The sequence below is a fragment of the Leptodactylus fuscus genome, chromosome 9 (assembly GCF_031893055.1).
Source record: "Leptodactylus fuscus isolate aLepFus1 chromosome 9, aLepFus1.hap2, whole genome shotgun sequence".
In the NCBI taxonomy this organism is placed as follows: domain Eukaryota; kingdom Metazoa; phylum Chordata; class Amphibia; order Anura; family Leptodactylidae; genus Leptodactylus; species Leptodactylus fuscus.
Window position 1 is genome coordinate 12,846,369 of NC_134273.1, and position 12,426 is coordinate 12,858,794.

At 45.3% G+C, this 12,426-nt stretch overlaps 1 protein-coding gene across 2 annotated transcripts in view; it reads left to right on the plus strand.

The window, feature by feature from the left end:
- The window catches only part of LRP8 (LDL receptor related protein 8), a 116,128-nt gene extending 111,391 nt beyond the window's left edge, over positions 1–4,737 (plus strand). For both annotated transcript variants that reach the window (XM_075287859.1, XM_075287858.1), the window contains 5 exons: positions 101–253; positions 1,183–1,422; positions 1,717–1,785; positions 1,969–2,147; positions 3,577–4,737. In XM_075287859.1, coding sequence (XP_075143960.1) covers positions 101–253; positions 1,183–1,422; positions 1,717–1,785; positions 1,969–2,147; positions 3,577–3,615 — 680 coding nt within the window. In that variant the 3' untranslated portion in view covers positions 3,616–4,737. The remainder of the gene's footprint in view (positions 1–100; positions 254–1,182; positions 1,423–1,716; positions 1,786–1,968; positions 2,148–3,576) is intronic.
- The last annotated feature ends 7,689 nt before the right edge of the window (positions 4,738–12,426 follow it).

The following is a 12,426-nucleotide window of genomic DNA, read 5'->3' on the forward strand; positions in this document are numbered from 1 at the left end:
AGTTTACCCACGGGCCCATATAGGCTTGCACAGCCTTATGGTTGTTGTCCGCCATGTTTGATTTTACCCTTAGTGACCGTGATGTTTTTACACTTTACAGCTGTAAACGCCTGTAACCAAGGTCCACTCCCGAATGGCGGGTGCGAGTACTTGTGCCTGGCGGCCCCTCAGATTTCCTTCCACTCGCCCAAATACACATGTGCCTGTGCAGACGGCGTGGAACTGGGGCCGGATATGAGGAGCTGTGGCAAAGGTAAGAGTAGGGGCAGACTTATACAACACGCAGCAACCAATCACAGCACTGCTTTCATGTGTCAACAACAGAATACAAAATGAAAGCTGCGCTGTGATTGGTCGCAACAAAGACTGTTTTGGACAGTTTCTAAATCTCACCATGGTTATTGATAGATAAGAAAATTTTAAGTGGCCTCTCCAGGTCTCCTATATGAGGGCAGTGGTATACAGAGGGGGTAATGCTGAGTACAGGGATATATGGTTTTCTTTGACAGACTAATATAAACACGGAAGAGTCCGCAGAACTCGCCCTTTAAATAGATGGTCGGAGGTGTGAAGAGAGTCAAAACCGTACCAATATGATATTTATGGCATATCAATGTCCTGAACCCAAATATGCTGATGTAGTGAAGTTTTAGGTGGGGTGCTATGGTGGCGATTAATGGGGTTGTTTTATTATGGACACTTATTGGGGAGTCATAGGGCAAGAGAGAAGCGTCGGCCTCTACGAGTCTGACCGCCAGGTTCCTCAATGATCAGGAGAATAGGGGACCGGAAGTCTCCCACTTGTAAATGAAGCACCAGTACGCTTGTGTAGCCGGTGCACCATTCAATGCTTTGGGATTGCGTGCCCTGTCCCATAGAAGTGAAATGAACTCCGGTCACACAAGCTCACTGGCGCTCTATTTACAAGGAAGGAGGACTTTTGGTCCCCTGTTCTCCTGAAAGCTGGGGAACCCTGCGGTCTGATTCTTATCAGCCATCTGACAACCCCTTTAAGAAAACTATCCCCACTTCAGCCTGTCCCCCTGCCTCATGCCGCTCTCAGATAGGAGACCTCATCAATAATCCTCTTCTACTACTGAACATGTAAATATGGGAACGATAACACTATATATTTTTGCCACTACTTTAGTTTCTTCTAATAATCTGTTGTCTTCGTATTAGCTGCAGTGACTACGACTACACAAGCAACTTTACCTCCGCATCTCACGGAGTCTCTTACTACTGAGCCTATTCCCACTACAGTCACTAAGACCACCGCTAAGCCCGCCGCCACCACCACAGTCACTACCACTGAGACCACACACAGCTCCAGCCCTACTGACAACCTCCGAACTACCTCTATGTCCAGCCACAGAGAAATCCACATTACAACTACTGGGAACAACACTAGATACCAGCACTGTAAGAGCCTCTCATTCTATCATGCTATCATCTCGTCTAATATGGCTGCCCTAGAATGTATATGTTGCCTAAGAATATACAAGGATCATTTTTGGCACAGTCTATATCTGTGATGGCGAACCTATGGCACGGGTGCGGGAGGTGGCACTCAGAGCCCTCTCTTTGGGCATCCATCCGTGGTACTATAGGTGTTGGCTGTCATAGTGTTCCTGTGTAGTCAGATTTTAGCTGCTTCGTCTACATGCTTTGATGTCAGATTTTTCTTACTTAACCTATCTTTTCTTGTTCTTTTAGATGGTAATGCAGACTCTGACCTCAGGTCCACACTGACTGCCGCAGTTATTGGTGTAGCAGTGCCAGTGGGTAAGTAAAATACGGGTTACTGTCCTGCCAGGGAATCATTTTTCAATGTTGGCCTAGAATGGGTTAAAGACCTAAAATAAATAATACCACAAAGTGTCTTCAATAAAATCTCTCACTCAACACCCCTTTGTGTGCTCAACCAAATGTCATTCTTAATGTACCAGCTCTTTCTCTCCCCCTTAGCTGTTCTTGCCCTCCTCTGCCTGTCCGGATATCTCATTTGGAGGAACTGGAAGAGGAAGAATACAAAAAGCATGAATTTTGATAATCCCGTCTACCGCAAAACAACTGAAGAGGAAGAAGAGGAGGAAGAAGAGATTCATATCGGCCGAACATCTCAGATTGGACATGTCTATCCAGCTGTGAGTACTATGGACACAAATACATAGACGTGTCTGCTGATACCTGGTTTTTAATGTGATGGCGTAAAAATGTGTGACTGGGTTTACGATGATGATGATATCCTTTATTGCTAATTAATATCATATCTAGTGCTCAAATAACAGCAACATATACAACCGCAATAATAAACTGTACCATACAGTGCTCAATCATCACCAATAATAGTACCATATAGTGCTCAATTATCACCAATAACCACACTATACAGTGCTCAAATATCAACAATAATAGTACCATATAGTGCTCAATTATCACCAATAACCACACCATACAATTCTCAAATATCAACAAAAATAGTACTGTACTGTACAGTGCTCAGTTATCACCAATAATAGTTCTATACAGTTCTCAAATATCAACAAAAATAGTACTGTACAGTGCTCAAATATCACCAATACCGTACGGTTCTCAAATATCACCAATAATAGTACTATATAGTGCTCAGATATCACCAATAATAGTACTATATAGTGCTCAGATATCACCAATAGTACTATACAGTGCTCAAATATCATCACCAATAACAGCACCATCCAGTGCGCAGATAGTGTCCTAATGTTCCCAAATAACAGCGAGGTGTAGTGTCCCAATAACAAGACCATAGAGTTCCCCAATAACATCACCATACAGTGCCCAAACAACAACCCCATAAAGTGTCCAGATAATAGTATCATACTGCGCCCAGTTATCAGGGCCCTACAGTGTCCCGATAACAAGGCCATACAGTACCCCAGTAGGAGCACACAAGTATAAACCACATGCTGTGTCACTGAGACAATACTCCAATACTGTAGCTCCATGTCCTCACCAGAGTAGCTCCATATTAGTCACCTATACCTGCAGTGTACTGACCGGCGCCAACGCTTTTATGAATTTATTAACCATCACATCTAAAATTCTATATACAATAAAATCCATATCACATGTAGTCAGTCAGTCTAGTTCATGGATGTCCAGCACTCCTATACGATACAACCATATACTTAACCCCTCACTATCATCACGCCAGAGCCATTTGGCGGCGCTTCCTGATTGTTTCAGATTCCCACCTAACCCTTGTAAGGATCCTTCACCGTTTCCCTTCCACATCCTTGCATTGTCGCCATTCAGAAAAATATTCATTCCTGTTGCGAAGACAAACACGACACGAAGCGGCGAATAAAGTTCTCTCCTATTTTCTAATCCAGGTTCAAAAACCCGTCTAGTGCCCCCTGCGAGCCTCAGGTTGTATGAGACGTTGCAGACGCCCCGCTGTGCGCTCTGATTGATGTGTCGCCTTCTTCCCGGTGGAGGAATCTCCTCCGAGTCGTCACTTTGTTCTTCTCCTGACAGTCGCAGCCTCACATCACGTCCTCATTTCATATTCTTCTATTTTTTTTTCCCTCCCAGCGTGTGGCGTTGAGCCTGGAAGACGACGGCTTGCCTTGAGGATCGAAACAAGATCTGACACTTTCTCAGTTCAACGAGGAACATCACGAAATCCGTCACCGGTCCCAGAGTCTCTCAGCATGCGACAAGTCAACAATCTGACGTTACGTGGCCCCGGCGAGGCAGATCTGTTACCGATCTGTGACACGTAACAGATGGTGTCTGACGCCTAAGGTGTCCTGGATCCCGAAACTTACAAGATTTTCATAGATCTCATGTGACGGGCAGCAGACAAAAAAAAATTTTATACACTCTCCGCTGAAAAATTCTCCTTCAAACCCGCTGTTATTTATTTTGGTGATGGACAACCACAAAATTGTAATGAATCAAACATCCAAAGGATGTAAGGGTTTCTATGTATAATCTTTTATACAGATTTTTACTTGATCCTCGGCCGAGGCATGCCCTTCTCCCATCCCCCACCCCACCCCCGTCCAGTCTGTATATAGCCGTCTCCTGGGACAACCTGCCGTTTTAAAATATTATATTTATAGAACTTTTTGTACATAACAAAAAAAACTTTGTGGTTCTCCATCAACATATGCGTTAAATTAATGATGAAAAGAAAAAAAATTTAGAAAATCTTGTAGGATATTTATTAACCTTGGGTGTGTTTGGGGGCGACTGGGAGAGGGGAGGTTCGCTGTGTACATATGGCAGGGATGAGAGTATTTATTTTTTTGGATGTTTGCAGTAGTAGATCTCTGATCTGTTCGCTTACTGTAACTTTAAATACTTGTTACCATTATTTTTTAGGATCCCGTTCTCGGCCGGCGGTAAAAAGACGTAGAGTTCAGTTGTAATCTGGTGGCCGGAGGCAAAAAAATTTACGAAAGGAGTAAACGATTTAGGATTAAAATAAGATAGGAGGATAGAAGAAAAATTTTTGGAAGCTGAGTTTAACCCTTGACATCCTCAAATATATATATATATAGTGGGCTAATACGCTAAACAGCGATGCGTCTTCTATGGGGCAGGGGGAGTAGATGTTAGTTGTGTATTTGCTGGGTGAGGAAATAGGATATAAGGAATTCAACGAATCAATGGACTGAGACGTAGATGAAAAAAGGCGCCATTTTGTGTATGCAAATTATAAAATGGCTGCCATGGCTTCAGGTCTTAATGTGATAGGCAAGTTGGTACCTACAGGGGGTGATCACTTGCTATTTATTTCCCCCTAATCTTGCTCTTCGGCTGCTTTTTGAGCTCAGACCCATTAGGACAGAAGTGACTACAGTTTAGCGACAGTCTGAGGTAGTCTAAGACACGCCCCTGACTCTTTAAACCAATGAGGACATAGGGGGCGTGTTTCAAACTACCTTAGACTCCCATTAGAGACTAATAGCTAAAATGCAGACCAAAATCACAGCTCTGCTTTAAGGCCGGGGCCCCACGGGACGTAAACACCGCGATATGTCGGAGACGCTGCGGGAAAAATTGTGGCGTTTCACAGTGCAAGCAAAGGGGATGGGATTCATGTGAATCTCATGCCCAATTTTCAGGAAAAAAACGCAGTGCGGACACACTGCGATTTGCAAAGCCGTTGCGGCTTTGCAAATCGCAGCATGTCGATTATATCTATGGAAATGCCGGCGGCTTTCCCTTAAATATAATGGGAAGAGAAAGTCCCCAGAGGAAAACTCTGTGAACTTTCTCTTAAAAGTGCTGCGGAAAGAACCACAATGTGTTCACGCAGCGGCCTGTGGGGCCTTAGCCTAAAGGGGATTTTTAGGGGTTAAAGTTTTTTATGACCTATCCTTTAAATCAATGGGGGAGCAATAGCTGACTCCTGGTTGTCTCAGCTGTATAGAGCTGAGGATAGGCCATGAAAACTTTAACCCCCGGACAAACCCCTTTAATATCAGATTGTTGAGTCTTGGACTCTCACCAGTCAGTCAAGCTCTGCAGACTCTACCTTGACTGTCTCGGCCTATCTATGCGCTGTCGAGTTAGTAACAGACATACTGGGTATCTTAGCTTCACGCTCCGTAAACAGGAGAAAGTCGCAATACGACCTCTAAGTAAGTGGTGTCTGCAGGTATATACACAGAGTAACCAATGAAGAGGCGGTAATGCTAGGCCCGATTATAGGGGGTTTACATATTGATGAACTATCCTTAGGTGGAGGTCTGAAACCCAGGACCCCCAATGATCAGCTGGTTGAAGAGGCTGCGGCCTTTTCCTTGTGCTGATGACGTCACATTCATTGTCACATGGTGCAGCAGCTCCAAAAATCACTTTAAAGGAGCGGAGCTCAACCCTGGCCAAGGAGTAAGATCTGAAGACAACTAATGGCCTGTAGGTCACCCCCTGGAGGTAGGGACTTGTATAGCATTTTGAGCTCCTGTCTGGATGGTCGCCATATTTGCCGACTATTAGAAGGGGTGTAGTGTTATATCTACCATATGCACAAAATGAAGCCATTTTGGTGGCTGTTGTGTTCTAGTAGGGTCCAAATGCTGGAAAGAGAGTAAGCTGTGACTGTGTGAACATTGTTGTATAGGGCAGCCTTATGTTTGGGATCTCTGTTGTAACCCTGTGCACCTCCAGAGAGAGACAGGTTTTTCTTGTAAGGTTGGATTCGCACTCCATTCGTACAATCTTCCCCCAGAGGCGTTGCATCTCTAAATACACAAAGTGCGACAGGCCCTAGACATTAGTGCACAGAGGTTGTACAACTCCATAGTGTAGCCATACGGGCTTTGGGCGACGCGGCTGAGTCCAAAGGCCGAGTAACCGGGTAATGGTGCTGACCTTTGTACAATATGGGCCTTATCCTCTACCAACCAATCAGATTTCTCCTACCTGGAATCTGGTTCCTATAGGCACTTTTCATCCATTGTGTCTATAATGGCTGCTTTGTCATCTTTACTGATAGTTTATAGGTAGACGGGACATACCGTACAATCACTTTATACGACTAACCCGGGGTGCTAGTACGTTGTACACTTTACTATGTCACTGGCGTTGGGCTTTTAACTATTGACTTCTTTGTAGATTTCACACAATCCCATAAATCCATGGATGGAGCCATGTGTAAAAGCCGCTTCTCAGGCATTCCTATTCTGTGTGCGCCCCCTACAGTTTGCGCCACCTCAGAGCAGTTTTGGACATTCCAGGTACATGAAATATTTGCTGTACGTCAGGGTCCATTCACACAGAGGAAAATGGCGCCTTATTTGGCGCTGAAAAAAAAAGCCTCCCATGGACTTCAATGGGTGCCGCTAAGCGGGAAACTGTCACATGTCTGACAGCAGAGTAGAGTTAAACTGTTGTCTGTTTCTGATGGCAACCAGCAGAATTTTCTCTTGATCTCAATGAGAAAGACATGGGACAACTCCAACCTGGCACAACATAAGTAAAGAATTCGGAAAGTTATGTAGGTTAACCTTTGTCAAATTTTGCCGAAAGTGGGAATGTGGGGTAGAGGGTTGTGTCATTGTATTAGAATAAAGAGAAGATTTTATTTTTAATAATAAAAATGTGATTTTTTTTTTTATTTGATTTTTTTAGGTTTCACCAGCATTGATGATTTTTTTTTTTTTCTTTTCTGATATTTTCTCTCTCTTGCTACTGCCTTAAATAAATGGCGCGCGTCTTTCAGTCCCGTGTGCTGTCCCAAATTACGGGTGAGCTGAAGTTTCGGCCAGTTCTCCATTTAGGCAGGGCCTCCCCACCAATGCCAGGGTCACATGATCCTATGATTTTTCATACGAGTGTTAAGTCTGTTTCCCGCGGAGGCGACAAACTGGAGGTTGTTGGAGATAATCGTCTCCAATTCTGTGTCCTCCGCAATATCCCCTAAAGTAATGTATCCTGCAGCCTTCAATCTATATGGAAAAACGGTGGTGTACGTTGCAGCGCGCACTATGGGTAGGGAGCTATAAAGGTTAAGTCTAGAATGGAGTGGTTTAAATTGGGTTAACTTTGACTTCAGTCCGTCTAACACCCCCGGAGCCTTGATATTTTGGGGTGTTGCATTGTTGAAGTAGAGGCGATCTATCCCTCTCCTATATACAACCCTAAGCCACTTGGTTTGACGTGGATACAGCAGGGGGTGCCTCATACTAAGTCACAGGAGGTAGCGCCACCTACTGGATCCACAGCATACCAGGCAGATGGCTAGGATACACATGGGCTTGCCAATGTCAGGGCACGACATGGCGATTCGCAATACACTGCAAGTGGTAGCTTTACCTCAACCCAAAAGTGTAATACAACGAAACATATATTCACATGGATCCCCCCCCCCCCCCCCCCCAATATAGATTTTGGCGCGTGTCCAGTGTCAAATTCCACATGAAATCTGTCTCCCACGCTGACCTTTATAGGGCTCATAGTTGGGATCCATATCAATAAATGACATAACGCTTAACGTACCGGGCAGGTCACATTTTGTGACCACTTCAATAAGTGCCCATGTCCCATAGAATATGACCAGGCCTGGCGGATACAGGAGCAGACTGCTAGGGCCGGGAGATTCGCCTACTATTCTGAAGCCATATATAATAAACCAGGAGGCAGGTTATAGTGACTGTTCATACCCCCATAAACCTGCAGATGCAAAGGATTCTGAGTAAGGATGGGGCATCTCATGACGGACCTCAGGGTAGGAAATCTGGACATTCGGGAGGTGAGGGGCTTCTCCTCATCACAAACCAGTTCTCGTCGTCTTCTCTTTGGGCTTTCGGATATTAATAGGGCTCTTGGTTGGTTCCCAGGACAAGAATTTTTGGCCATAAAAGAGTTAATCTCCAACTCTTTATAGTCAGTGACTCAGAGCACAGATATAATGCCAACTACTGCATGTTGGTACATGTGTATATATGTGTATGCGTGTGTGTATGATTGTGTGGATGTGTATATATCGCTACATACGGCGCACATCATGCAGATCTGTCAGTGGATGCATTGCAGGCGGGCCTAGCATTGTACGAGGGCACTTTACATGAATCTAACCCACATAGATACAGATCAACCAAAGCTGTTCATATTTTTTAAAACAAGGGTTGAATTTCTTAAGATTTACATTTTGTTTCTTGTGTCTTTTTATATATAATGTTTATCTGGACTTTGGTGCCCTCGAGAGGTCATTTAACCCCTACATTGCCCCCAAGTGGGCGTGGAGATTGACATTCTAGCTGGTGGTGGGCATTGGGTTTGGCATGAGCTGTGGTTTCTGATGTCGGGGTTTAGGAGATACATCTGTATATATTTGCCATGTCTTAACCCATATTTTTAACTTGTTGTACAATTACGACCTGTTTCTACATAGACAAATTAAACTTTTTTTACCCTAAATATTTGTGTTGTGTGCGGTTATTTCCCCAAAAATACAATCTTGCCCCCTGTGACACCATCAGACCAGTGAGAGGAGCGGGTACAAGCCTCAAAACTCGCTCCTAGTGTCGTTTGGAAACATTGAGGTAGATTTCTTAATACTGTCTTAGGGTGCATTCACACTCAGTAAACGCTAGCTTATTCTGAACGTAAAACACGTTCAGAATAAGCGGCGTCTAAAGCAGCTCCATTCATCTCTATGGGAGCCGAAGCTTGCCGTATACGCCGGCACTCCCCATTTACTTCAATGGGACTGCACGGAGTGAAAGAAGCAGCCCATTCATTTCTATGGGGAGCGCTCGTATGCCGGCTCCCATAGAGATGAATGGAGCTGCTTTAGACGCCGCTTATTCTGAACGTGTTTTACGTTCAGAATAAGCTAGCGTTTACTCAGTGTGAATTCACCCTTAAAGGGAGTTTGTCACCAGACCCAACATATCACCCCAGCCCTGCAGATAGATAGGTTACTGTCACCAGACCCAGCATATCACCCCAGCCCTGCAGATAGATAGGTTACTGTCACCAGACCCAGCACATCACCCCAGCCCTGCAGATAGATAGGTTAGTGTCACCAGACCCAGCATATCACCCCAGCCCTGCAGATAGATAGGTTAGTGTCACCAGACCCAGCATATCACCCCAGCCCTGCATATAGATAGGTTAGTGTCACCAGACCCAGCATATCACCCCAGCCCTGCAGATAGATAGGTTACTGTCACCAGACCCAGCATATCACCCCAGCCCTGCAGATAGATAGGTTACTGTCACCAGACCCAACATATCACCCCTGCCCTGCAGATAGATAGGTTACTGTCACCAGACCCAGCATATCACCCCAGCCCTGCAGATAGATAGGTTACTGTCACCAGACCCAGCATATCACCCCAGCCCTGCAGATAGATAGGTTACTGTCACCAGAACCAGAATATCACCCCAGCCCTGCAGATAGATAGGTTACTGTCACCAGACCCAGCATATCACCCCAGCCCTGCAGATAGATAGGTTAGTGTCACCAGAACCAGCATATCACCCCAGCCCTGCAGATAGATAGGTTAGTGTCACCAGACCCAGCATATCACCCCAGCCCTGCAGATAGATAGGTTACTGTCACCAGACCCAGCATATCACCCCAGCCCTGCAGATAGATAGGTTACTGTCACCAGACCCAGCATATCACCCCAGCCCTGCAGATAGATAGGTTACTGTCACCAGAACCAGAATATCACCCCAGCCCTGCAGATAGATAGGTTACTGTCACCAGACCCAGCATATCACCCCAGCCCTGCAGATAGATAGGTTAGTGTCACCAGAACCAGCATATCACCCCAGCCCTGCAGATAGATAGGTTACTGTCACCAGACCCAGCATATCACCCCAGCCCTGCAGATAGATAGGTTAGTGTCACCAGAACCAGCATATCACCCCAGCCCTGCAGATAGATAGGTTACTGTCACCAGACCCAGCATATCACCCCAGCCCTGCAGATAGATAGGTTACTGTCACCAGAACCAGCATATCACCCCAGCCCTGCAGATAGATAGGTTAAGATCTCCTGAATCAAACCTTGTTTCTCTTTTGCTGAGATATCGCTGCTTTTGTCAATGCGTAAATAAGCACTTTAGAGAAATGGCCACATACTGGCTGCTCCAAAGAGTTTGTCATATTGATAAAAAATAGTGCTATCTTGGCAAGATGACCCTAACCTATTCATCTACAGGGCTCGGGTGATATGCTGGTTCTGGTGACCCTAGTTGATCTAAATGTGGGGTTCGGGTGATACTGGGGTCTGGTAACACACTCTCTCTAAATTTGAGATTACACTAGATGCATCATATTTATCACAGTGCCTCATGGTGGATGATAGATCAATTTGGTTCCCTGCAAGTCAGGAGTTGCACCCACTATCTTAGCAGTGTTAGGCGGCTATCTGATCTGAGTGAATGTGCAGTCTGATGTACCCAAAATAAACAAATATTCAAGAACCTCAGCCTAGAGCCAATCCAGAGGACAACCCCAAGCCTGTGAAATGTTAAACTGTTCAGTGCATATAGGGTTAAACACAATTTCACTATTGCAGACCATTGTGTTAGGATGAGCACTGATGAATAGATTGCAGGTGTCCCCCTAACCCCAGTCTATGCATGGCAAGAAATCACTTTTGTCTACTATGGCAATTCAGATTGCAGGTGATGTCACTTAGATTGAATTTGTAAGACCTGAAACTATAAACAAACTGCGGAGCCATTTCTAGAGGCCTCACATACAGACTATGGGTCAGGTGTCTGGCCAGACTTTCCGGTTTCACCCTTAAGGGAGCTTAAGAAGTGAGAGCATCACAGACATTAAATATTCCCAGAACACCTGAGGCCTGGTTCATATCTGCATTCAAGGAGTCCAGAATACAGAATGCATTAAAAAGCGGTTAGTTAAGAAACCACATGGACCCCATAGACTTTAGTGGGGTTTGTGTGTTTTCCGCACGATGTCCACACGAATCATGCGGAGATAAATGTGCTGCTTGCAGTACTCTTTCCTCTGCATGATTCGCGTGGACACTGCGCGAAAAACACATGGACCTTGTTATATAATTTACATCATATATTACAATAGAAGATAACACCTCTCTAGAGGAGCAAAGAGGGTATTGCCACTTACCTCTTTGGGGCAATGACAACGACCTTGTTTCTTCAAAGAGCCCCCAAATCACCAAGCCATAGTTCTATGCATTACACAAGCAGGCCCACGTAGTATGTGATAGAAACGGCACAGGTGCAAAATGCTATTAAAGCAACCGCTCTCAGGCCCACAATCCAGGAGAGGGGCGGATGCCCACATTAAAAATGCACACAGATGAGGCATAGTATTATGTGACTTGGACCTGCAATTCATTAGGGTTTGGATCCCAACATTACATATGCACACAGATAAAGCTTATATAAGTTACTGGTCACATGATAATATAGGGCGCATCTTATAGAAGCTTTGTCTGTGTGCTTTTGTAATGTAGGCACCCACCCCGCTCATGGATTGTAGGTGCTAGTCCCCATGCTAGGGCTAGTGCACACACAATTACGCGTGTGCATATTCCGTCGCGTCTGCCGCGATGGGATGTTGGTGCAGTGCATGGCATCCCGTCGCGGCAAATGGGCCTGGTCTGGAGGGTGCTGTCGCGAGGCTGACGCTGCAACTGATTCAGCTGCAGAATCCGCTTGAAGAAAGGACAGCTCATTTCTTTTTTCCGTGAGCGACATGTTGCCTGGCGGTTTACATAGACCTCCATTGTGAGGGGACGGATTATGATGTGGATTCAGCACCATAATCCGCCCCATGTGAACTAGCCCATAATGTGAGGTGCACCTTAAATAGGTATTAGAGATGAGCGAGTACTGTTCGGATCAGCCAATCCGAACAGCACGCACGCATTGAAATGAATGGAAGCACCTGGTACTTCCGCTTTGACGCCGGCCGCTT